Source organism: Nelumbo lutea, chromosome 5 (assembly GCF_056320005.1).
Source record: "Nelumbo lutea isolate HS-2025 chromosome 5, American lotus-T2T, whole genome shotgun sequence".
Taxonomy (NCBI): domain Eukaryota; kingdom Viridiplantae; phylum Streptophyta; class Magnoliopsida; order Proteales; family Nelumbonaceae; genus Nelumbo; species Nelumbo lutea.
Window position 1 is genome coordinate 14,350,284 of NC_142688.1, and position 26,977 is coordinate 14,377,260.

The 26,977-nt window shown below is 37.8% G+C and overlaps 1 protein-coding gene across 2 annotated transcripts; it reads left to right on the forward strand.

The window, feature by feature from the left end:
• Positions 1-489: 489 nt before the first annotated feature.
• Positions 490-25,688, forward strand: LOC148850497 (calmodulin-binding transcription activator 3-like). Of its 2 annotated transcripts, XM_088944272.1 has the most exons (14): positions 490-630; positions 779-967; positions 4,769-4,888; positions 5,533-5,648; positions 5,892-5,980; positions 6,745-6,787; positions 17,081-17,258; positions 17,426-17,548; positions 17,664-17,986; positions 18,584-19,090; positions 19,593-20,284; positions 20,939-21,521; positions 21,869-22,192; positions 25,362-25,688. In XM_088944272.1, the coding sequence occupies exons 2-14, from the start codon at positions 928-930 to the stop codon at positions 25,473-25,475; spliced, it is 3,252 nt and encodes a 1,083-aa protein (XP_088800398.1). In that variant the 5' UTR covers positions 490-630; positions 779-927; the 3' UTR covers positions 25,476-25,688. The 2 variants fall into 2 exon arrangements, with proteins under 2 accessions (XP_088800398.1, XP_088800397.1); XM_088944271.1 differs by having other exon boundaries at positions 546-967.
• Positions 25,689-26,977: the final 1,289 nt, after the last annotated feature.

Genomic DNA, 26,977 nt, shown 5'->3' on the forward strand with positions numbered 1-26,977 from the left:
TAAACTCGTTATGGACTTGAGTCATTGAGTGTAGACCAGGGTTAATTCCACAGGACAGTGAGGACACCTTTTCTTTACGCGGTCTTTCTTTCGCTTTACCACGTGCCACGTGCGTCCAGTGGGAGCAAACCCGAAAACAAAAGGCAAAGAAGAGAAAAATATCCGACGATCCAGCGCCTGACCAAGACCGTTAGTCAAAGTCGGCGCTCCCATTGCTCTTTACACCTCAGTCAGTCAGAACACTCGTGACTAACAACCGTCTCGGGAGGGTTTCGGTTTCGGTAATAATCACCCAACAACAAGGTTGTTTTTGTCAAATTAAGAAAAAAGCGCGCGCCTTTGTCCACCTGTTATGAACGAGGTATCAGCCGCTGGATTAAACAAGGGATGTTGATGCGTGAAATAGAGAAAACCCTTTATCAAGGCTCTGACACTAATTTCATCATTATTCGTAGCTATTCATCATCGGACGGCTTGCAATTTAGTGCGCATGGCTCGATTTGTTCACGCACTGTTATAATTGTGTTACCTCAACACTAGTTATCGTCCTTTCAAGAAGCGTGCCCCCCCATTTATTCCCGTTTTCATCTGAATTCCACTTAGGCGGCTTACCTGGTTCTCACTTACCAGGTGGGTTCCTTTCTTCGAACCACCTTCTGTTTTTAAAACATTTTTCTCGAATTTCGCACTGATTTTCCGATATTTTTCGTACAATTGGTGATCGGTTCCGTCTTCTGATGAGATGGTTTTGACTTAATCGATCTATTTTGATGCTCAGTGCTCGATTTCTTATGCTCCAGCAATATACAAATTTTAGTTTTTTCAGAGGAAAGGAGAAAAAGAGCTGAGTGTTTTTGGGTTCGCGTTCTGATGAGGATTTTGGTTAATTGCTGATATCGAGCTGAAGCACTTCCAAACAGTTAGTTCATGGCGGAGACTAGGCGTTCCGGTCTGGGTAATCAATTAGGTGAGGAATCGTAGTTAATTTCATATTTTTTTGTTGAATTCGAGCTTTGTGTTGTTGAATTCTTTGTACAGTTGTTCTAAAAGAAAATGGTTAATTAAGCATGAAGGTTGCATGAGTTTAGTTCGTGGTTAAATTGAGGCTAACTTACCACGTAATAGATTGGAATTACTGGAAATGTTCTAACTTATGCTTAGGCAGCGCCATATATTGCGAAATGGTTAAAGTTATAAATTTAGTGATTGGTAATGGATACTTCTTAGGGAACTTATACAATTCGCTGTACTTGGATGCGAGAAAGTATCAATTAAACTATGAAAGGTACCTATTGACGATAGAGCATTGTGAAAGAGGAATAAAGCTACGGGAAATAATAAAAGGACAAGCAAGAACGCTTCGATACTAAAAGGACCAGTAGATGATTAACGATAAAGCTAAGTTATCTGGCATTCCGCGGCTTCCATGAGGATAGTTATCGTGGATGTGAGAAACAAACAACCTCACATTTCCTATCCATACGTGTGTATTTATGTTATGTGTTTACCAGCCACAAGAAAATGTAAGTATCGTCAATTTGGATGGTACTTGTATTATCAATTTATCATAGAGGGGAGTATTGGTTAATGGTTATAATGGAGTAAATTAATTGCAGTTTTACTCGTTAAACACAACACCACAGTAGATCACTGGAATAGCCTTGCTCTAATTCTTTGAACAACACCCTCTTCAGTTTTTTTTTTTTTTTTTTTTCCTTTTGTTACATGGATGAGATTGCTGGGAAACAAGAAAAATATTTCTCAAAAGGTGGATCATTGCAAGACTAAGAATGATATAATTAGAAATAACCACATTAGAAGGGACTTTTGAGTAGCCCCAATAAGTGATGAGATGAAAGAAAGCTGATTGAGATGGTTTGGCAACAAACAAAGATAACAAATGATTACACTAGTGAAGAGTGGTTTGGTTGAGGAATAAACCGTATAATGCCCTAAAATAAACAGGGGAATACCAAAGAGGGCATGGGTTGAAGCAGTGAGAAATGACTCATAATTTACAGAAGACATGGCTCTTGATAAAATACAATGATGGAATGTGATTAATGTTCCAGACTCAGATAGTTGGGATTAAGGTGTTGTTTAGTTGAGTACCACAAGGGCAACATATTTCATTTGATAGTGGTGATCTTGATATGCTTTTGTCTGCCCATATACTGAATCTAGCAGTGCTATGAGTATCTTCTGTTACTTATTTAGGATAAGTAGACACTATGGCTTAAATGATAACGTGAACTGGGAAGTTCTTTATAGATGGATAATGAAAGTATATTTCAGGGTCTACATCACCAAGCTATAATCCTCCATACAAAACACTATCATGGACAACATCCAAGAGAACTGTATGATCAGTGATTGTGGAATGTGACTTCTAAGCTCTGATTGCAGATAGTGTCATATTTTCCATGGGAAATTTGTTGCAACAAAAAAATGTGAGTATAAGATGAATCAAAGGAAAGGTGCAGAAGGCCTACCTAAATATCATATTTCTTTATTTCTCAAGAAACATTCAGTAATTTCTCAGATCAAGGTGCAGAACTCTACCTACATATCCAGAACGGTAAAAGGAAAGGATGTAAGAATTGTACCATCTTTACTTGAGACATTAAGAACTAAACCCGATGCCACATATAAAGTACAAACCCAATCACTCAAATTGGAAGGAAGAATGCATCTATTATATGATTGGAGAGTAGATTTTGATCCTATACCGGAATGGGAAGCTGTAGGACAATATATTTTTTTAGTAATGTAATTTGATTATATCAAAAGGTGTTTATAAGTGCACATTCTACTCGTGTACAGTTACATTCCATACAACATTATGGCATTATGACAAAAATTGTTTTCCATGCCTACCATCTCTGTACAAAGATTCAAAGTTAAAAAAAAGGCCAATGTGTGTATTTTTCTAAAGGCCATAGTCTGTTCAAAAGTGTCTTAGAACCTCCTCCACTTGAGTAAGGTGAATTTCAAATATCCCTGTCTTACATTCTTACACATTACCCAAATAGTAGGCAAAAAAGTGTTAACTTCAATTAACCTTCCTTTATATGCTTAGCCTTTTTATGTCCCAACCTTCTAGGAACTATGACCTCCATCAAAGATCTTTGAAGGCATCCTTTGACTTTGAAAATGCTCAAAGTGGAAGTCCAGACCAAAAAGCTACCTTTGAAGGTGCAGTACATTCCAGATTTGGGCATGGGGGAACTCTCAACCTGATGGTACATGCATGCTGATAAACATAGACATCACTATGAAAGAATTTGATGGGTCCTGAGTCCATAATCTAGAGTTTTCTTGTTCAAGTTCAGCTCTAAGAGTAAAGCCATTTGAGTCCCAATCATTTTACTTTGGAATCAAGGTAACCGCACTGGTCCCTGTAGTCCCCATCTTCTAAAACTTCTCCCAAAAGCCGATTCTGGCACCATTTACCAACCTGTGCCTTATTCCATTGATGAAGAATGCATATTCCTTTTTTATTCCTTTCCATAGTGGGCAACTATATTATCCGCAAGTCTCACTTGGTTTCTACATGTGGTGTCTCAGTCCATATTTTGCACCAAGAACCCTTCACCAAAGTCTATCACTTTCAGCACCAAATCTCCACTACCATTTTTCTATAAAGAAAAGATATACCTGCCTTGGGTGTCAGTCATTTGGTTCCCCTCTGATTTTGGTAAACTGATTTTTCCTCAGTTTACTAATTGAATCACGAACTTATCTTTCTATACTTGCCACATAAAATCACCTTGAAGTTTCTCAAGCTTATTTACTACTACAGCTGGAATTGAGGAAAAGTGAAAGGAAATAAGTGTGCAAGTCGCTAAATCACTTTTTGTAAGAGTTGCCTTACCTCCCTTTGGTAAATACCTTATTTTCTATTATTCTAGTCTCCTTTCAAAATTTTCCACCATTTGGTCCCATATTGACTTTGAGGTGCATTTTTCTCCCGATTGCAATCTGAGCTCTGAGGTATGAAGAGGGATGGCTGCATACCTAACATCCCAGAGGTACTGCCAGGTATTCCATATTTAGAATGTTCTCAGCAGCCATAATCTTGCTCTTTCTGTGATTTATTCTAAGGTTTGATGCCTCAAACCATTGAAACACATTTACATACATTATCAGTAAAAGAGTGTTATCAGTAAGGAGAGATACCTTTTAAAGGTTGACCTACAATCCACTGAAGCACATACATGCAGGTATATCTTTTATCAACAATCTAAAGGAGAGACACCTTTCAAGATCTTTTAAGCACATTAATGCATGCTCAACTAGTTTTAGCTTCCTACCCTGTTTATGCTTGATGCTTCATATGTTGAGAGTTCCTTCCTTGGGAATCCTTATTTTTGTTTGATAGAGATCTGATATTCTGAGAATATTTTAAGCTTACTTGATCCATGAAATTGTAGTATGTTTTTTGTAACTGCATCATGATCCATCTAATTTTGTCACACTCAGATTTTTTTCTTCCAACGTTGCATATTCAATGACTAGGGAACTTTAATGGTACTAAGAAAATTTTGAAAGCTTGCTCGATTTGGGATAGATTTTGAATGACAGCCAGCCGAGTCTTCCTTAACAATCCTAAGGTTGTTTTTCTGGAGATAACTGATTCCTAATGGATGAAATATGCATTGCATTATGCCTTAACTGAACATGTAGACAAGCTCTCATTTGATGTTATGAATTGACTGTAAAATATCTAATGAAAACTCATGATTGTCTTGTTTTTTTGGATGTGTAGATATTGAACAAATACTACTTGAAGCACAAAATCGATGGTTGCGTCCTGCTGAAATTTGTGAAATTCTTCGAAATTATCAGAAGTTTCGTATTGCCCCGGAGCCTCCAAACAAGCCACCTAGTATGGTTCTTCTTATAATGTAGTTCTTATTTCATATTTTTATTGATAACATATAAATCTAAACTTGCTTTTATGGAATGACATATTTTATTCCTTATATTTTGGGATTGGGAAGAATTTCTAGTAGACAAAAGGTAAACTTGCTTTTGTGCAGCACATAAAACATTTTGTATGCATCTTCAAACAGCCTTGATGACCTGTACCAGATCTAGGAATGCATATTAACCAGGTTTAGGTGAACCTAGATAACTAAAATTGATCTATGTGGATGAAAGTGCTGTTGGTAGTGGATCTAATATGCTGCAAACTACTTCATATGGTACCTACTGGTATGTGGATACCTATGATTGAAGTGGCAGCAGGGTTGCTGTGGTTCATGTGACAAATCAGCCACCAATGTGACCTGCGTAGGAGGATATTGGTGTTTGTGGTGTTATTGTTTTCTCCTGCTCCACTTGTTCTTGGGAATTTTTTGGTGTTTGTTGATCTCAGTCATGGCATTAGATTATTTAGGCCTGCATTCTATGACTGGTGGTAGTGTAGAAAACATTCATCTCATTTGAGCATTTTTAATAATTTCTTGTTGATTAAAAAATATATTTGGCAGCAAATATACCTTAGCTTGACAACATTTTCTTGGCCAGGTGGTTCACTTTTTCTTTTTGATCGAAAGGTGTTGAGATACTTTAGAAAGGATGGCCATAACTGGAGGAAGAAAAAAGATGGGAAGACGATTAAAGAAGCTCATGAGAGGCTAAAGGTAGGTAGGCAAGAAGGATGCTTTTGTTTGAGTTTTCATGAACATGCATTTTGAAAGGATTCCTTTAATATTGGCTTCTATGGGACTTAAAGCTTGCCATTTAGACCTTACATCTTTATACTGAACTTCTGTATTTGTAATTTACTTTTCTTGATATAAAGAAATATTAATAATGATAAGTTGTTAGTTTCTTTTTCAAACTAAATGCGCTAATCTAAAAGGTTACGTTCCTAAACATTCCAGGCTGGAAGTGTTGATGTGTTACACTGCTACTATGCCCATGGAGAGGAGAATGAAAATTTTCAAAGGCGTAGTTATTGGATGCTTGAAGAGTGAGTATGAAATAAGTATATATCACTTGAGTTTATTCACGTTCATGATTTATCTGCATATTTTAATTCATTCACTTTAGCCTTCCATGATTGGCTTAAGCATGAATAGCTTAGCCTTCACAATAGTTGCAATTCAGAGGGAGACTCTAAATTGTTGATTGATTGGCTGCAATCAGGGAGGTTGGGAGCCTGGATTTATAGACAGACCATAAGGGAAATCCTCAATACAACAAGGGAGATTGGTGCTTATTTCAAATGGACAAGGAGATCAGCTAATGGTTTAACCAATACATTGGGTAAACAAGGGACTGTGAGGGAGAGACTGTTCTGGGCAGTTTTGTAACGAAGATTACTGGGGACTCAACTCCTGTTTATGGGTTCACAGTTGTACTTAATTCTGGAAAGTTGTACTTAATTTTGTATTAATGAAGTTACCATTTCCAATAAAAATATGGTTGCAATTCATTTCATAAAGTAGCATATGTTGCATTTGCTTTACTGTTCACCTTAAGGTTAATGCGCATGATATGCCATGAAATTTACTTATTACCTTGTTATAAAAGAGAAACAAGGACCATCTAAAAGTTGGCTCTGACTTATATGCCTCAGCAATTATCCTTAAGTTGTGACTTGTAAGATGCTGCGTTACCTGCATAAAAAAAGTTTCTCTTTTTGGTTCTTTTATTTTCTTAATTTTCTAACAGAAAGCTTTCTTTTTTTGCATAGTATCTTCTTGTTTCTTACGTAGTTGCCCTTTATTGTAGGGATCTCATGCATATTGTTCTTGTCCACTACCGGGAAGTGAAGGTTCAAATTTTTTCTCCCTCACCCTTCTCTCACTCTCTCTCTCTCACACACACACACATTTGCTTACTCACTCTTTTTATCTTTGTTGTCCTTTTCTTATTTTTGAAAAAAAATATCCCACCAATCATCTTAGTATCTTATAATTGTAAATTAAAGTTATTTCTTTGGTTAAAATACACACAAACTGTTCTTACATTTCTGTTCAATTATTTATATGGCTGTGCATTGGAAGTTAGACAAATTTACAGATGTCTAGAGAACTGCTGTAGGTAATACCTCGACAGGATTTTCAAATGTTCAGAAAATAGGGAAAGGTAATACTAATTGGACTTTTAGGCTTCATTTGAATGCGGTGTAAATACCAGACTGGAGGAGTTCTGCACTCATTGGTTTAAAAAAGTGACGATTATCGATGTAAAGATTTACATTGTTTTTATGAGATAAATTTCCCTCGATTATTGATGTAAAACTCAATCTGCGAGGAGTTTTACATTGATTTTTGGTGGTCATTTACGTTTCATCCAAATGGCTACAAAACTGGACTGAAGTGTAAACTCCTCCGGTTTGGTATTTACACTGCAAACAAACACAGCCTTGGGAGAAAAGAGAATGTCATATCTATTACATAAGCATGTACAGTAGGGTTTAGTGAAATAATTGTGAGGCAGTTTTGGGAAAATATGGCATATCTAACTCAACTAATTTGATATGTGGAAGAATATTAGGAGGAGGAGGTCTTGAATAGGCATACTTGGACATAGAAGAGAACAAGAGAGACAATTCCAAGAAGGTGGATGGACTAAGGTCACTGTTTGTCTTTTTTTTTTTTTTAATAAAAAGGTAATATATTGTATTAACTATCAAAATATGAACACCCTTGTACAAAAAGATCCTGTACAATCATCCACCAGGTATCAAAAAGAACAAAAAAAGGTCTAGACAAAAAAGTGTGGCTGAGCTCTCCACTGTAAGATCTGTTTGCACAAAAGTTACTGTTAGTCTTATTACAAGAAATTAAGGGTCATGGTGACAAGGAGGTCAATGTTTAGGTAGTCTGCCTTCCCAAGGTGCTCTTGAGAAAGGTACACATTTTGAATGGTTCTCCTGTGGCTAGTGGATGTATTGGTTCCAAAATGTAGGAGTGGGAAACTGGATTTTACATGCAAAAACTGATTTGTTCTGAACACTTTTTTTTTTCCCGATTGTATGATTAGGAATAGTCTTGGGCATTTGTTTCTTTTTCTCTCTCTAAGGGGTATGCCCTTCTCTCTATGATACATGCAGAGAGAAGGGTTATCTTGGATATTTTTTGTTATTGATAACAAAAAATATGATATTTATCTTATCATTCCATCTAGACAAACATATCCCTTGGCTTGTTTGCTAGATTAATGAATTTAGGCAAGGGATACTTTGTTCAAACTCTTGTTCATTTGGTGGTTTAGGCGCTTAGTAAAACACTACCTTGAACACTGGATAATGGATAAGCTATTTTCAACATTTTTCAATGTGAAAATTGATAAAGTGCTAGCTGTACCAAGGTTGAATATCACTGGAATCTTAATAGGTTAAAGGTATCTCTGATATTAAAGAATATGTAAGAAATATGAAAAGCTGAAAGGTTTTATGGCAAATCAATTTATACATAATGGAACATGGGATTTTTTTTTTATTAGTAACTTCTCTTTATTAATGCTAAAAAAGTGTAGCATTTGCAATGATTTATGTACAAGTTATTGCATCCTCCTTAGGGCTGGCTCTGACCTACCCTCCCTCTATTTTTGATAATACTTATTACAAGTAACTTTCATTTGTGACCCCCAATACATTTACTCCCTAATTGCCTCTTGTTTTGCAAATGCATCATCCAAACAGTTTATTGATCTAGGTACCCAACCAAATGTGATGACCCTCTTCCTTGCTATATGCTCGATTTCTCTCGAAGTATCCGGTACTGCCATGTTCCTTGACTATCACTTCTCAGCTGTTAGAGCTAGCCGAATAAGGGTAGATTAGTAGTCACCAAGCAAATACTACAACGGCCAAGGCAACACTACAGCAGTCTCTAAACTCAGGTGATAGGTTCACAACAAGTCACAATCAGTCACCACTATGCACAAACTACCATTCAAATTAAGAACAAAAGGTAAACCAACATTCAGACAACACCAACAAGGCAGAAAATTGATGTAGGCAATTTGGCCATTCCTTCCAGCCCAAAAAAACAACAACTTATGTTCTTGCTAACACCACTACTGATTACACAGAGCCATAAATCACCACTACAGTAATTCAGCAATTTACTAACCACATACAAGCCCTCTTGAGGCTGCTCAATAAAGGGTGAGCATCAAAAGCATCACCACACAACCATCTCTGTCCCACATGGTACAGGTCTATCTGAACCTTACACCATTCAGTCACTGTAAACACAACCTGTTCTTGGGCCTTTTGCCAAGAACCAAGGCTAAAAATTACCTAGTTCTTTTAGTTCTGATCAGTCCGAGCAGATTTTTGAGGGTTTTCCAACCCAGAAACACCAACAACACAAAAAAAAGGATAACCAACCTTGATGGAGAGCTTCAGTCGACCATCCACTTATTTCTGGAGTTATTCTCTTGAAAGGCAATCAAGTTATGAGCAGAGAAAGAGAAGCCGAAGTGTTCTCAGACCTAGGTCGAGTTTGTGTTCTTCATTTGCAGTCCAGAGAGAAGAAAAAGAAGTCACGAACAGAGATTTAAAGAGCAACGTCCTGCTCTGATACCATGTTATCTCAATGGCTTCAGCAGTTCGAACCAGAGGAAGAAGAAGAAGAAGAAGAAGAAGAAGAAGAAAATAAACAATCAAATCTGATAGCTTAAACCCTATCAATCGACCCTCATATGAATTAGCCTCTAATTAGTTGTACAAAGACTAAACTGCCCCCACTTAAGTATGGGACAGGAAGTCTTTATTAAAACTGCCACATAAATACTACTGTTGTAGTATTATCCTGCCCAGAATAAAGCTTCTTGGCATGTTCCCATATGTCCCTTAGTTGTATCTAAGAACATAAAGTTGGCACTTATTTTGGGTTAAATACTATTCCATAACCATGTCATGATTTGGGCATCTTCCTGTTCCCAGTCATCAAACCCTGGAGAGTCAGTTGATGGTTTATCTTCCTTCACGTGTTTCACTTTCCTCTTTGCCTTGAGGAAAACTTCCACTGACTTGGCCCATGGCACATAATTCTCACCATTAAGTTTAATGAAGGTCATCTGCACACCCAGATGTTAAGGTTCAGCAACAACAGAGGGAACAACTAGATGTCACTAGGTTCTTAGTGGGGTTGAAATCAGAATATGAACCAGTTAGTGCCCAAATATTGGGAGGCTCTACTGTTTCTACACTTCAGGAAGTTTTTGCATGGCTTTGTAGGATTTCTTTGGGATCTACGGAGAATCCCACATAGTCTGATAGATTAGCATTTGTGATAGCCAGAGGAGGTGGGCGTGGTACTAGAGGGGGAGGACATGCCTCCCGAGGAGGTCATGGTGGTTCCGTATTTGGCCGCGGTGGTGGTTGTGACTCAGGGGGATGCCGTGGTAAAGGAAAAAGTAAATCTACAAGGAAGTGTACCCATTGTGGCAGGGACGAACATTCGGCGAATTTCTGTTATGATCTCCATGGCCCTCCTTCTACATGGGCTAATCATGCAGTAGTTGGTGGGGTTGATGTCAGTGATAACCAACAGGCAGACCTAACACCTTCCACATCTACATCTGTTTCCGGGAAGGAGATGGTGAGTGTACCGCGCGATGAATATGAGAGGTTCCTCCAAGCTACTTCACAGCATACTACAACCACCCTTGCCCACTCAGGTATAGCTTGTCTGGCATCCAAACCCTCTCCCTGGATTATTGACTCTGGAGCCTCTGATCACATGACCGGGACTCCAGGTGTATTCTCTTCCCTCTTTGAAACTTCCACATCTCAAACTGTTACCCTTGCCAATGGTTCCTCTTCTCCCATCTGTGGTGTTGGTAATGTTGACACGACTTCTCTTTCTTTATCATCTGGTCTATATGTCCCCAAGTTTCCATTCAATCTTATGTCTGTTAGTAAATTAACCAAGACTCTTGATTGCTCTATTACATTTTCCCCTTCATTTTGTGTTTTTTAGGATCTCAAGACGGGGAAGAAGATTGGTGGGGGGCATGAGGCTGGTGGATTGTATTACCTTGACGGTGGTGGATCATCAGTTGCATTTCAGACTTCACTCACTCCTCTACAGTGGCATTGTCAACTAGGACATCCATCTCTCAAGGCACTCAAGATACTGGTTCCGTCTTTGTGTCATTTGTTGCCTTTACAGTGTGAGTCGTGTCAGTATGGGAAACATCGTCGGGTTCTCTTCAGTCCTAGAGTTGATAGTCGTATGTTGAGTCCTTTTGCTTTGGTTCATTCAGATGTTTGGGGTCCGATTAAAATGGAGTCTTATAATGGTTACAAGTATTTTGTCACTTTTATTGATGATTGTTCAAGGATGACATGGATTTATTTAATGAAAGAAAGGAGTGAATTATTTTCCATTTTTCAAAAATTCTATGCTGAAATACGTACACAATTTGGTGATCCAATCAAAGTTCTTCATTCAGATAATGGTCGTTAATACTTTCTTACTTCCTTTCAACAGTATTTAGAACAACATGGCATCATTCATCAAACTTCATGTGCATCCACTCCTCAACAAAATGGGGTGGATGAACGAAAGAACCGTCATCTTCTTGAAACTACTCGGTCTATTCTTCATCATATGAGTGTTCCTAAACGATTTTGGAGTGATGCTGTACTTATTGCGTGTTTCCTTATTAATCAGGTGCCCTCCTTCATTCTTCATGGTCAGTCTTCCTTTTCTATTTTGTTCCCCACCTTGTCTCCCTTTCCATTAACACTCCACATCTTTGGCTGTGTGTGCTTTGTTCACAATTTGAGTCCTGAGATAGACAAGCTGGATGCACACTCTATTAAGTGTGTCTTTCTTGGCTACTCTCGGACTCAAAAGGGTATGTGTTACAATCCCATTACTTGGAAGTGCTATGTCTGTCTTGATGTCACCTTTTTTGAGTTTGTCCCCTTCTTCTCGGGACCTGAAGCATCGGTGTCTCCACCTTTGCTTCCTCTTTCTCTTCCAGTTCGTGATCCCGTTCCGGTTGTTCCAGTTGGGGTTGACCCTTCACCTCCTCCAGTGCAGATCTCTACTGAACGACCATCGATCCGGCACGTGTATACTCATTGGCAGACACCGGCTCCTCCTCCAGCTTCTACCTTGTATGCGGATCCTGTTGTTGCTCCTGTCCCAGAACCTTTAGGACTTGGTCTTCCCATTGCTTTACGAAAAGGTAAACGTAGTACCCTCCATCCCATTTCCAATTTTGTTTCAGTCTCTCGCCTTTCCGCTTCACATCGCCAGTTTGTTTCACTGTTGTCATCTATTTCTATACCTAAGAATGTCCAAGAGGCTCGTAGCTCACCTGGGTGGCGACAGGCAATGGAGGAGGAATTTGCCCTTCAACATACTCAAACGTGGGAGCTCTCTACTCTTCCTCCCGGTAAGCATGTTGTGGGTTGTAAACGGGTGTATATTGTTAAATACTTGCCAGATGGTAGTGTGGAGCATCTGAAGGCCATACTTGTTGCAAAGGTTATTCACAGTTATATGGGGTGGACTATATGGAGACCTTCTCTCTAGTGGCTAAGATTGGCTCTTTCCGTGTCTTAATTTCCTTGGCAGTTATGTATATGATTGGCCCTTGTTTCAACTTGACATTAAAAATGCCTTCCTTCATGATGACCTTATGGAGGAGGTATATATGGAGCAACCACCTGGGTTTGTTGCTCAAGGGGAGGATGGTAAGGTGTGCAGATTGAAAAAGGCAATTTATGGGTTGAAACAATCGCCTCGTGCTTGGTTTGGGAAGTTTAGTGAAGTGGTGAAGAATTTTGGAATGAAACAATGCCAGGTTGACCACTCGGTGTTCAATTATGATTTAGAAGCCGGAAAGATTTTATTAGTGGTCTATGTGGATGATATTGTCATAACTGGTAGTGACAAATTGGGGATCGATAAACTAAAGGTTTTTCTGCAAAACCATTTTCAAACAAAAGATCTTGGGACATTGAAGTATTTCTTGGGTATAGAAATTGCTAGATCAAAACAAGGTGTAAACCTGTGCAAAAAGAAAATATATTCTTGATCTACTGGATGAAACATGACTGTTAGGTGCAAAATTGGCTGAAACTCCCATGGAGCCAAATGCTAAGTTGAGCAGTGATATAGGGGAAATATTTGATGATCCTGGAAGGTATAGACGGTTAGTGGGGAAGCTGAACTATTTGACTATTACGAGACCAGACATCTCCTTTGCAGTTAGTGTGGTGAGTCAATTCATGCAAAACCCTCGGATACCTCACTGGGATGCAGTTCTTAGAATTGTAAGGTACCTGAAGGGAGCTCCAGGCCGTGGGGGGTTGTACAAACCAGGAGGAAGACTTGAGGTAATTGGGTATACAGATGCAGATTGGGCAGGCTCTGTGTCTGATAGAAGATCTACTATAGGTTACTGCACATTTCTTGGAGGAAATCTTGTGACATGGAAGAGTAAAAAGCAGACGATTCTGGCAAGGAGCAGTGCCGAAGCCGAATACAGAGCCATGGCACACACTACATGTGAATTAGTATGGTTGAGGAATCTCCTACAAGAAATTGGGTTCTCCATGGATAGACCTATTAAATTGTACTATGACAATCAAGTTGCACTCCATATCTCATCTAACCCTGTTTTTCATGAGAGAACAAAGCACATAGAGATTGATTGCCACTTTGTGAGGGAGAAGGTCCTTACTGGAGAGAGAAGCACAAAACATGTGGGCTCAGGTGATCAATGGACAGATTTGTTTACAAAAGGCTTAAGCTCAGGGAGAGTGAACTATATATGTAACAAGCTGGGATTATATCACATATATTCTCCGGCTTGAGGGGGAGTGTTAGAGCTAGCCGAATAAGGGTAGATTAGCCATTTTATTTCTGTTAAGTTATGTGCTTATGTGGCAGTTTTAATAGTGGGGGGGGGTGTTTAGTCTTTGTACAACTAATTAGATGCTAATTCATATTAGGGTCGACTGATAGGGTTTAAGCTATCAGATTCGGCTGTTCCTTTTCTTCTTCTTTTTCTTCCTCTGGTTCGAATTGCTAAAGCCACTGAGATAAACATCAGCCAACCCACTATTGTCTTAGAATCACCTTCCGCAATTATGTTTATCATATTCAATCTCTCCGCCATCCTAATTCCATACAGAACTGCATTCAATTTTCTTGAGTCCCCAAAACCTATGAGACCTGAATATAATGCAACCACAACCCCATGTCTGTCTCTGAAAATTCCTCAATGCCCGGAGACATCTAGGTTTCCAATGCTACACCCATCAAAATTTTACTTGATCTATTCTGAAGGTGGAGGAATTCATTCTTTTAATACTTGAATTCTCAGCACTGGAGACTGTGCCACAACCTGCCAACCCCTCATAATATCATCCTTAGAGTAAGGTGCAAATATATCCAAAATTTTGATCCAATTGACCACTTTAAAAGCAATATTTTTATCACCTCTTCCTTACTCCTTAGGCTTCCTTTTCTCCTGAAATATGGTTGGATAATCAAGGAATATGGCAATGAAGTTTGGCAGGATACCAAAGATAGTTATGGAATTTGGGAATTTAATTAAGTAGAAAGTAATTTAAGATTGAAAATTAAGGATAAAAGATAGAATATGGTTGGGCAGAACATATAATAGTGGTTCTAAAATGAGATATCAGAAATGAAATTTGGAAGAAAACCAAAAAATAATCAAGGGAGAAGAGTAGTTGCTGCATTAGACAGAAAACATTTAATATACAAAGCATAGATTGAAAGCAACCATCCTAGCATAACCTTGCCCATTTGACACTACAGTTGGGTTAAGGTGTAGTGCATTGTCTCCAGAGAACGCGCTAGCATTAGCATGAAAAGACAAATCAGGATCCATGATCATGAGAGTTTGGCAAAAGTTAATAGTGTTGTCTGCCAACCTGATGCAACCCTTCTCCTTTATTTGGGCTTGTGTTGGTGGTGTTAGACAAGCTCACATTGGTGGACTAAAAGCAACTGCAATTTAAAATTTTATGAAGACTTAAATCTTGTAACCAACTAGTGCTCTATTAGTAAAATGGTTATAACTCTCTTAAGACATATTGGGTTGACAATCTTGGTCTTGTTGCATAATTCACTCATGGTGCATGAAAAGTGACAAATGCACTTCTTTACATTCTAAAAACCCTCTGTAAGACTCTTTAATTATTGTCACATAGATTAGTTAAAGGTATTCTTATGGCGGTAATGGAATAGAAAATAACTTAAAAACCATCAAAAATTTTCCAAATGAAAAAAAACATAAGAGTATCTTTTTTTTGGTAACTAAAAAACATAAAATTATCAAAGTGGCACTGATATTGGATTTTCACCAGTTTTTTTAATCCCCTTGGAATAGCCTACTGGTAGTTCTCCTTTGGGAAATAATCCTAATCCCTGCTTTAGATGGCTCTTGCTCTGATAGAGACATATTGGCTCTATTATTTTGCTTGTCTTTGCAAATATCTTTTTTGAGGCTTCCACAAAAGTCCATCTTTTTCAAGGCATGAGGATTCCATTGCATCAATATGGTATCTTAGTAAGAATTTGTATGTTAATGAGAAAAATATCTTATTTTGGTTGGCAAAGAGAATTTTAGATATATGGAGAAAACACATTTTGGTGCATGTATAGAAGAATAAAGAAGGCACCAAGCTGCACCAATTATATGATGGAATAAAGTTTGTGATCCATATATGGTGAAATAAAGTTTGTGATCCATATATGATGAAATAAAGCAATTGAGTGAAACTAAATTAGGGGTGGCACATTGGGTAAGATGCATGGCTACTTTTGCTCATTATTTCCACCAATGACATTTAAGAAATTGGAAAATCATTGCTGGATCTTCTTCAATAAGGGCACCAATGTTGAAGATTTGGTCACCTCTTCCGCATCCCTTGTTAGAACGAATTTTGATAGTTGCATCTTAGGTAACATTGAAGAAACATTTAGAAGTGTTTATGGGGCTAGATTGGCCCTTTTCTCATGATCTATTGGACAAGGTGATTCTATGAGAGCAGGATAAATGGTTGTCTTGCATGGTTTAAGGCCGGGCAATCCCTCAATTACAGCAATATAATAGTGGAGGATGATTCAAAGGTAGTGGTGCACTGGTTCAGAAATAACACTATTGGAACTCGAAAATATAACTTATGAGAGAAGTTAGAAATTGGTTACTGACTTAATGCAACCTTTCATTGGACCCACACATCAGCCAACAGCATGGCTGATGCCTAGGTTAGACAAGGAGCAAATGGTGTTTAGAAGTCAGTTGAGCTGAGTTTATATTGCCTATATTTTTATTATTGGTGGCAGGGGCATATTGTAATTTCTCTGCTCGTATTCAGTATCACATATAAATGCTGCACATGCACCTAAAGATTGCCCCTTCTCTTCAACCTTTTTTCTTCTTTCTTTCTTCTTCTTTTCTTCCCTATTTTAAACCTTTTATTTCTGGTTATATGTCTACTTGATATTTACTGATTTCATTGGCATATTTCACAAGTTGGTCTTAGAGCAGGTTTCTCCTTATCTTCTCTATGCATAATGCACTATTAGGATAGGCAGTGTCTATGGGGATCTGATTTTCTGAACATTCAAGAACCAATCACCTGGTTTCTGGAGAAAAAAATTGATAAGCTTTGAAGCCAAAAAGGAGTTTCTAGAGGTGATGCCCAAAAATCAAGAAAACCAGAGGACACTGTTTGGAATTGATTGGAGGCTGTTTGTTGTAATTGGAGTTGGCTAAGAATAGCACCTATTTCTCCTTCAGCTTTTCCCTGTGTTAGTGTTAGGGGTACTCTGTGCTTTGATTGAGTTATTGGCCTAAATATGGACAAATTAGGGTTCTGTAAAGGAATTGCTTATTGAGGTTATTTTCATTTTTAAATTGGAATCCTAATTTTATGATTTATTTTGGTTACTCTCCTTTAAGTTTGAGTGCTTAATAATTTATCATTAAAGTATTTGGCAATTGTCTTCTAAAGTATTTGATTCAAACTTTTTAATATCCACCCTCCCTATGGTAAGAGAACATGCATGTATAAAGATTCTGGTTAGCTAAACACTTTCTATTTCTACAGGCTGCTAAAACAAATTTTGGCCGCATGAGAGATACTGAAGAAGTTGTTCCCAGTTCTCAGATGGGAAGTCCTATGTCTTCCAGTTTTCTCACAAATAATACTCAAGTACCATCACAGACCATGGATACCACAAGCCTGAATAGCACCCAGGCATCAGAATATGAAGATGCTGAATCTGGTAATTTATAATCTCACCGGCCCTGTTTTTTGTTGTTGTTATCTCATTATGAGCACTGAATAAATATAAATGTGGTATAGGTTGATCATCATATATATCATATTCCCAATATGCAAACCTAATGCTTCATTGAAAGTTTACCGAAATTTGGTGTTGGTGTGTTTCAGATAATCACCAAGCTAGTTCGAGGTATCATTCTTTTTTTGAGTCACAACAATCTGAGGACAGTGTTGTGATGAACAAGATGGATGCTAATCTGTTGAACTCCTATTATCCAGATCCATGTCAAAGTAAAAGGCTTTTATCTGTTCCCTACTCCTTCCTCTTTCCTTTTTGGTGTGCTTCTCATCAGTGACTGTATGATATGACACATTAACATGATAGTTCATTTGAAACCATTGCCAGATAATTATCAAGGAAAGAAACCTGCTGTTCCTGCACTGGGTTTTGTTTCACTTGTTCAAGAAAATAGAGGTAGAGATGGTAACGATGCTAGATTTTTGCCAACGTCAGAGCCCCAAAAACAGGTTAACTTGACATGCTGGGATGTCTTGGAACATTGCACAACTGGATTTCAAAATGCATCTTTTCAACCATTGATTTTATCCTCACAACCTGCTGCCATCGGGGTTATCCCTAAAGAAAGTGTGATACCTGGACAATTTTTAGCAGAAGAGTTTACTAATCCGGAGATTCCAGGTCAACCAGATGGCCAAGAAAAATGGCAGGTATCTAATGGTTCAATCACAATGCACTATTTTAAATTCTATATCAATGTAACAGGTCTAGATTTTGCAATTTGGATTCTAGTACTTGCTCTATATAGTATGGTGTTTTTTCTATTAATTTAATAATGTTATTTGCTTCTATTTTTGATTGATAACAAAGTGAGAAAATATTATTAAGGGAGAAAAGAACAAAGTTGCAATATTAAGTCTCCTGGAATGGGGCATTGGGCCCAAAAAACCTCTATAAGAGGCTAGCAAGAACACCGTAAGAAAAATAGAGCAAGCCTTCATAACCAATGTTCTGAAAATCATAATCTTATTGTATATTGTACATAAAGTTGATTTACCCAAATTGTTAATTGTATCATAAATTATATGGTTATTTCCCTTTTTGGGAAAATTTTCAGAAAATTACAAATACATACATATATAACCCATCCCTACCCTTCCCCTGGCCATGTCATCTGCCAAAAAACTGGCTGAGTATTCTTTCTCCTTTAAAATTTGGTCATGTTGCATGTAACTCTAGATCCAGATTTTTATTTTCTTCAGATTCAGTTATTTTTTATTGGCTTCTAATTTAACTGGTGCAATCAGACTGCTTCCGTGGACAATTCTTCATACATGTCCAGATGGCCCATGGACCAGAAGTTACATCCAGATCCAGCATATGCCCTTGAGGCATTCCATATGCATCCTGATCAGCAAAATGGTCATCCTGTACAAAATGACCTTCCGATACAGATTTCTGGTGCAGAACTTGCAAGTGTTTTGAAATCAAATTCAGACCATAATCTGACTATGGAAGGGAACCCATACAATGCAAAACAACCAATAGAATTCTCTCAAACAGAAGAAGGCTTGAAGAAACTTGACAGCTTTACTAGATGGATGACCAAAGAACTTGGAGAGGTAGATGAATCACACACGAAGTTGAGTTCTGTTGATTGGAATGCTGTTGAAAATGGAACTGAGGTTGATAATTCCGGCATGTCTCAAGTACACTTGCATTCCTACCTGTTGAGTCCCTCCATCTCTCAGGACCAGCTTTTCAGCATTATTGATTTCTCACCAAACTGGGCCTACACAGATTCAGAAGTGAAGGTATTTGTAATTTACCATTTATCAAGTACTCTATGTAACTTAATATGATGTTCATCACCGTTAATCAAAATGGTATGAACTCTTGGTTTGCGACTTTCTCTTGATTATCTTTGCATGGGGTGAGGATTATTATGTGTCTGCTGAGGGATCTGATTATCTGGCTGTTTTTTTAAGTTGGAACTTTTGTCTTGCTGTTGTGGTCAGCAGCCTCTCTCTTGGGATGCAAGTGCTATGATGGGCTTATTTTTTTCTTTTTTTTTTCCTTCTTTTTGGGGGCTGGTGATACAAAGTCTACATGGTGCTTGTTTCTTGTTTCCTTATTTTCTTTGATAACATTTTTAAATTTTGAATTAAATATAAATACTCCAAGTTCCTTGGTTGATTTTTGGATAAATTTGATGCTCGCTATTGCTAGGATAACCATGGAAATCATAGGATTGAAATTAACAACTACACCATGTTCTCTTTATTGATGGAATTTATTATCTAACATTTTAATCAGGTGCTAATTACTGGAACATTCTTGAGGACCCAAGAAGATGCAGCAAAATGTAAATGGTCATGTATGTTTGGAGAGGTGGAAGTTTTGGCTGAGGTTATAGGAGATGGTGTTCTTCGTTGCCATGCCCCACCTCACACAGCTGGTAGGGTCCCTTTTTATGTAACACGCTCCAACAGATTGGCTTGTAGTGAAGTACGAGAATTTGAGTATCGTGTCAAGCATACTCGTATGGATGCTACAAATATGTCTAGTTCTACAAATGAAATTCTTCTTCATGTACGATTAGGAAAGCTATTATCTATGGGATGTTCCAGTCACCCAACTACTCTCACCAGCAATGTTGGTGAGAAAGCTCATATAAGCAATAAAATCAGTTTGTTAATGAAGGAAGATGATGATGAATGGCTCCATATGGTAAAACTTATCTTGGAGGAGTTTTCTCCAGATCAAATAAAGGATCAGTTACTGCAAAAGTTACTGAAAGAGAAGTTGCATGCATGGCTTCTTTACAAGGTAATTGAAGATGGAAAAGGTCCTAGTGTATTAGATAAGGAAGGGCAAGGTGTGTTGCATTTATCAGCTGCTCTTGGTTATGATTGGGCCATAGCATCAACAGTAGCTGCAGGTGTTAGTATCAATTTCCGTGATGTGAATGGTTGGACTGCACTTCACTGGGCAGCATTTTATGGCAGGTGAGGACCTTTAAATGCATTTTGTTGTCTTTTTATAAAATTTGTTAATCTTTTTGTAGCCATTAAGTTGTTGCCTTATCTCCAAATAGCTAACTTAAGATATGGAGACACTTGATGCGCATGCAGAAGCAATCTTTTGAAAACTGTATCAGGTGCTGAACCAGAAAGGGGCCTGATTGTATTTTTTTCTCGATTTAACAGTATGTTTCAACCGTAAAACTATAAATGAGCCTATTTTATTCTTCAGTTATTTTTGGTCATTAATAGCCTTATTGATAGATTGTCTAGCTCATATTAACATTATGGTTATGAAGACCTTTTTCAGCATTAATTCTGATACGCATGCAACTTTACCAAGGATCCCACATTCCCACTTTGCCATATTTGTGAATTATTGCTGTTTTCGTTAAAGGAAAAAACAGAACAAAAGAAATATACCAAATTAAATTGTGTTGTGCTTAGTGGGGCAGAACTGGTTAATAAAATCTTCAAATTCAGCATATGACATCCATGGGTTTGTTGGATCAATTGTCTGAAATTAATAACCTGGAAATGAACTTTAGCTTTATGTATTTTTGTGTTCCTATTCAATTTCTAACCTTTATAATGGTAAATATGGTGTTTTTTATTGCCTGTATCCTCTTTAATTTTCAGAGAGCGAACAGTTGTTGCCCTTGTCACCCTTGGTGCGGCACCTGGAGCATTGACAGATCCAACTCCCAAATTTCCTTCGGGTAGAACTCCTGCAGACCTGGCCTCCAGCAACGGACACAAGGGGATTGCTGGTTACCTGGCAGAAGCTGCCTTGACCTCCCATCTTTCATCCATTACATTGAAGGATACAAAGGATGGTGATGCTCCAGAAATATCTGGTATGAAAGCTGTACAAACTGTTTCAGAGCGGAGTGCCACTCCTGGACGTGATGGTGATGTGCTAGATGGACTGTCACTGAAGGATTCACTGACTGCTGTAAGGAATGCAACTCAAGCTGCTGCCAGGATTCATCAAGTTTTTAGGGTGCAGTCATTCCAAAGGAAGCAGTTAACTGAATATGGTGACAACAAATTTGGAATGTCAGATGAACATGCACTATCACTTTTATCTGTCAAGACACATAGGGCAGGGCAGCATGATGATCCTCTGCATTCTGCTGCAATACGGATACAGAACAAATTTCGTGGTTGGAAGGGGAGAAAAGAATTCTTGATAATTAGGCAAAGAATTGTTAAAATCCAGGTACATTGCTATTTAATTACTTAACCTAAAGATTGCATTTTGTAGGAACTTCTGATTACTTTCTTCTTTCTTTTGTGGGATTGTTGAAAAATTTCCAGAGAAAAAAAAGCTATTTTTTTCTTTTGGTTTTCTTGTTGTTTTCTTTTATTTTGTTTTTGAAGATGTATTAAGAACTTACATGGGAAAGTAGGGTTGCTTCATGGTGTTTCATTTTTTAAGGAATTCTGTCATTTTTTGGTTTGTTCCTTTTCATTTTATTTTGGTATGTTTGTTTGCTTGAACATACAAAGAGATTTTCAAATAAAGTCAAAGTTTGTAAATTCTGACTTCCAACTTCTTTTGAGAAGGCCCATGTGAGGGGGCACCAGGTAAGGAAGCGCTACAAAAACATTGTTTGGTCAGTAGGAATTGTGGAGAAAGCAATTCTGCGTTGGAGAAGAAAAGGGAGTGGCTTGCGTGGTTTCAGGCCTGAACCACTTATTGAGGGATCCAGCACCCAGAATGATTCCTCTAAAGAGGATGATTATGATTTCCTGAAAGAAGGTCGAAAACAAACTGAGGAAAGATTGCAGAAGGCGCTTGCTAGGGTGAAGTCCATGGTTCAGTATCCAGAAGCAAGAGATCAGTATCGTAGGCTGCTGAATGTTGTCTCAGAGTTTCAAGATGCTAAGGTACTTTGCTTTCTCAAAATTTTTCAGCATATATGGCTAATTTATTTACAAAATTTCCATTATTTGGCATACAACATTAGCTGGAAAAAAGTTGTGTTAAAGCATTTGAAGACCAGATCCTGAATTGAATCTGGAAATAGCCACTTTCAAGACCAATGCTTTTATTCAGAATCCAAAAAATAAATAGTTTCTAAAATATCAGTTTTTGTGCTTCAATTCATCATTTGAAAAAGAATTTTTTCAATCCAAAACTAAAATAAATGCAAGAGTTGTAATGCTTGGTTGGTCAGTTCTGAGAGGATTTATCTATTCTGAACCTAGCTTGGTTTTTTTCTGCTTTTATCCCATTATTATCTCTTTCTTTTGATGAATTGTAGTTAGAATGGGCTGAATGGGCCTTAGTGTTCTTTATTTCTTTGAAATAGTATTTAAAAGTTATGTTTCTTAGTTATGGGCCTTCTTTTATTTTCTTTAATTGTTTCTTTTGTGCTGGCCACCCCATTAAGGGCATCAAAGTAATTGTACTCAGACTTAGAATTATTAATAAAAGTGATGAAAGAGGGCTAGAGAGGTTCAAATTCTTCTTTTCTCTCTTCCCTTATTTTCTTCTTCCACAACCTATTGCTGAAACTTTTTTCTTCTTCTTTCTCTTTCGCTCTTTTCTTCTTTTCTTGCATTATCTGAATTACTGTAAGGTAGCCAAGAATTGTGTGATTCATAGACTCGTTCTTTTTGCATGAAATACCTATTAGGGATTGGGATGCATATATCGTTTGTGTGATCTATAGTGAGAACTTTATCATGAAAACTATCCACTTGAATGTCTCAACTCTAGGAAGGACCTGACACTCCCATACACAGTCAGCTTGGAAAACTCCAGCTCTCAGGAAGGGCGACATAGGACCACACCATAAAATTCCCTTTCTGATCATCCTTCCAAATTGTCATTTTCTCTGCTCTAGCTGACATGGCATTGTCCAACTTTTGAAGCAACAAGATGCACTTATCAATTTCTCTATTTAGGAGAGGTCTTCTGAATACCAGGTTCCAGGCAATCCTGTCCTCCTGGAAAAAAAAACGCTTTCTGATCACTCTCCCAACCTGAGGAAAAACATTGTAAAAGGCAGGGATTAAGTGCTGAAGATACACTTTCTGCTCCAGTTTTCTTCCCAAAATCTGATCCAAGAACTATCTCAAACTTCAAAGTCAATTAGAGCAACAGAGCCACTGCAGTCCATGTATCTCTTTAGGAATAACACCATAAGATGTATTAACAGCTCTAGAATCCCATGCACAACTAGGTCCATATTTATCCACAGTGATCCGGTGACAAAAGGATACGTTTCCTCTCTAGGAAAACTTTGAAACATCTTCCTGGTAAGAGCCTTGTTCATGATACCATCTTTTGAAACCTAACCCATCAAGTGGCCTAGGATGACTAATCCACTTCTATTTTGTCTACAGTAGTTTTTCCTTTTTCCCTCTACTATTCCACAAGAAATCACATGGGATTTATTTTTCATCCTTTTTAGCAACAAGAATCAGCATTTTAAGCAAGTGAGAGTAATGCACAAAGGTACTAGTTCAGGCACTAATAATAAGAGTGATCTGGCCCCCAAAAGGGATATCCACTCCTCCAGCCAACAGGTTTACAATCATTCCTTTCAAATGGGTTCATATTTGAAGATGCCAGCTGGCTTGTCTGGTAAAGTCAGTGGATGTGGTTCCCACTGACCTGGGACTAATTCCTGCCTTCACCCTCCTCACCCCCAAACCCAAAGTTTACCTAAGCCAAAAAATTGTTTAGAAAAAAACTGGGTTCAACTTTATTGACATTTTTTCTGATAGTTTTATGTGCATAAGGTCTTTTTCATTGGTTATGTGGTATAAAGTATGTACTTTTGGAGAAAAAATTTTCACCTTTCCCCCTCCTTGCTCTGGCGCTCCCTCCCCTTTTCCCCATGCTCAGGCATTTATAACAATCTAATTTGTTTCAGGCTGTTGCAGAACAATTTATTTTAATCCATAAAAATAATTCTTAAGCATACATCATTATGCTCTTCTTTGTTGTGTTAGAACTCCAAGTCCAAAAACTAGGAACTGAGAGTGAGCTTTGATCTCCTTAGCATATGATAGTATTGATTAACTAGGCTCATCAACCTGAGATGACTGATTCCCAATACAAATGGGACCTGTGGGCAAGACGTGGGTAATCCTTTATGATTTCTGTGTTGACTTAACCTCATTTACAAGGGATACAAGTTTGAATGCCTGATTTGAAGAATTCAACTACATCAGGCTCGGGCCATTCAAAATTTAACAATCTCTCAACCCAACCTGACCAAAGTTGCACTCCTACTTACAAGTGAGACTAATATGTTAAATGGACACTTACAAAGTGGTTTCGGTGTCTATGTTGCACGCTTTATTTTACTTTTTTGTTTTTGGGTGGAAATTCCATGATCCATCCATGCCTTGCCATGTCTAAATAACTGCATCAAAATTAAGTTCTTGGAATTACATAATTTCAAGATAAGTTGATTCATAGTGCATTTTTTTCTCTTAAACCGTACTTTTCTATAAAAAAAAATGAATGTTTGAAAATATTGTTCCAAAATAATATTTTAAATATAAAATATTACAATTTTGAGAATTTGATAGTTTTCTATTTGTTGAAATGCTGAGTTTTAAAACCTTTTATTAAGAGGTTTTTACATAAAGAATTCAGTTTGATTCTTCCTAGGAAATATGAGAAGTACTCTCAAGTGGTTTGAAAATCACAATCCTATTATGATCCCTCTCCCATGTCTGTGAGAATTCAGGCAATTCTCTCTCTAATGCAAAGAATCATATACATGTGAAGAGTATTTTTGAAACCATTCTGCTGTAATCAAGGATTAACATATCGATATGCCCGATACCCTCAAGTGGGTATCAGTCCATATTGATATGACCAATACCTTTTGTTTTTTTTTTTTTATTTTTTTTACTTTTATAGGTATTAGAGGGTCTCATATTATTTTTAAGTTTTCAAAAACTCTTGTATCGGTGTATCCAAACCTATCTAGGTACACCGATATGGATATGATATACCCTGATATGGGTGTGTATTGTATTGATATTTTAAGGCAGTAATATGCATTCTAATTCTTTCATAATTCCCTTGCAGGTTATGTATGATAAGGTTTTAAATGGTTCAGAAGAAGCAGGTGAAGGTGATGATGACTTGATTGAGCTTGAAGCACTATTAGATGATGACACTTTCATGGCTACAGCATGTTGAGTGAGCCCCTGCTTTGTTCTTCGCTCTTGTAAATCCAGTCTGTTTTCACTCTGCATCAGTTTGCTGGTCTATTGTGTTTATAGATATATGATGATGTAATTTCATGTGTCTATATGATATCATATTAATTCATCTAATCATCTATTGGTTGCAAAGGGAGTTGATAGTAAAAGCAGATGGAAGCATCAAGGCAGGTTCAAATTTCTGTTTGTACATGTGTTTGTTTGTTTGATATCAATCTGCTCTAGTCATTATACATTATACGGAGAACTTTCCAACTTTTGTGTCGGGAAATTGATCTGTGAATCTGCAGCAGTACGGATGGCTGAGAACGGGAGGGACTGTGTTAGGTTGGGAAATACACAACCTAAAGGTCCAAAACTCGACCTGGGAACGGGATCTGCTCCTCACACAGGAGCGCCTCACATGCACATCCACCGTGCATTGGGAACATCTTCCGTGAATAATAACTTATAAGGACGGGAGATGTGCGTGTAAGGCGCGAGTGAAGTGCCCTGTGAGGAGCAGATCCGGTCTTGAATGAATGGGGTTTGCAAAGCAAGCATGGAACTGGTATTGATGGCTTACGTGCCTATTTTGGAGTGCTTTCACGTGGTTGATATTTTTTGAAAAAAGTACACAGGCCCAATGCTGATTTTTGAATTCCATTGCATATCTATGAACATTCAAAATGTCAAATATCCCCACTTTATACATCAATGCCCACTCGTGAGTTGACATCAATTCCGAGTTGGCACTTACCCCAACTCTATTTTGGGCCTAAAAATTCTAACCCCTGAGCTGAACCGTCATTCTCCCTTGATTTTTTGGCTGTGAGATGGGCTCACCCAGAAAGCCTGTTTAGTGACTTCTTCAAACTGTCTATTGTTCATCCACTTAGATGTTTTACTGGAATTGAGATCTGCTCTTCGCAGAGCACGTCTTCTTTTGAAAAAGAGCTTATTGGGCCATTTTTAGCTTTTTTTCTTCAGATGGCAAATCTTTTTGATATCATAGTCGAACCCCTCTCAAATGCAATCATAAGAACCCCTCTCAAATGCAATCATAAGACTTTGCTTTTATGAAACAGGTTTTTTTTTTTTTCTTTTGAAAAAGAGCTTATTGGGCCATTTTCAGCTTTTTTGAGTGCTTTTGAAATCTTTTAAGCGCTCATTGATAAGAAGCACCCCCAAATGCAGGCCAAGTGGAACCTAAACATGCAGATCGGACCCGGAGAAACTAGATGGGTTAGCAAATTGCTTCACTGGAATGACGAATCATGTCACGTCTGGCTGGGTTCAGGTGAAGTTTCCACAAACAAATTCATATCGGGAGCCTTGGAGGACTATCCGTGATAAAAACAAATGAACAGTATAGAAAAATGTTTCATTTATGGGAAAACACTCTAACCCGCTTGGTACCTGATGTGGAGTGCAACGACCATTGACTGGTACTAGATATAGACCTAAACTTATAACAATGGCACTTCTTGCACAAAATAG

Excerpts from the sequence above, each read along its gene's own strand:
- LOC148850497 (XM_088944272.1), top strand. The coding sequence starts at position 928 with ATGGCGGAGACTAGGCGTTCCGGTCTGGGTAATCAATTAG. Across the intron at positions 17,549-17,663 it reads TTATCCAGATCCATGTCAAA|ATAATTATCAAGGAAAGAAA; the intron begins GTAAAAGGCTTT and ends AACCATTGCCAG. Across the intron at positions 21,522-21,868 it reads AAAGAATTGTTAAAATCCAG|GCCCATGTGAGGGGGCACCA; the intron begins GTACATTGCTAT and ends TCTTTTGAGAAG.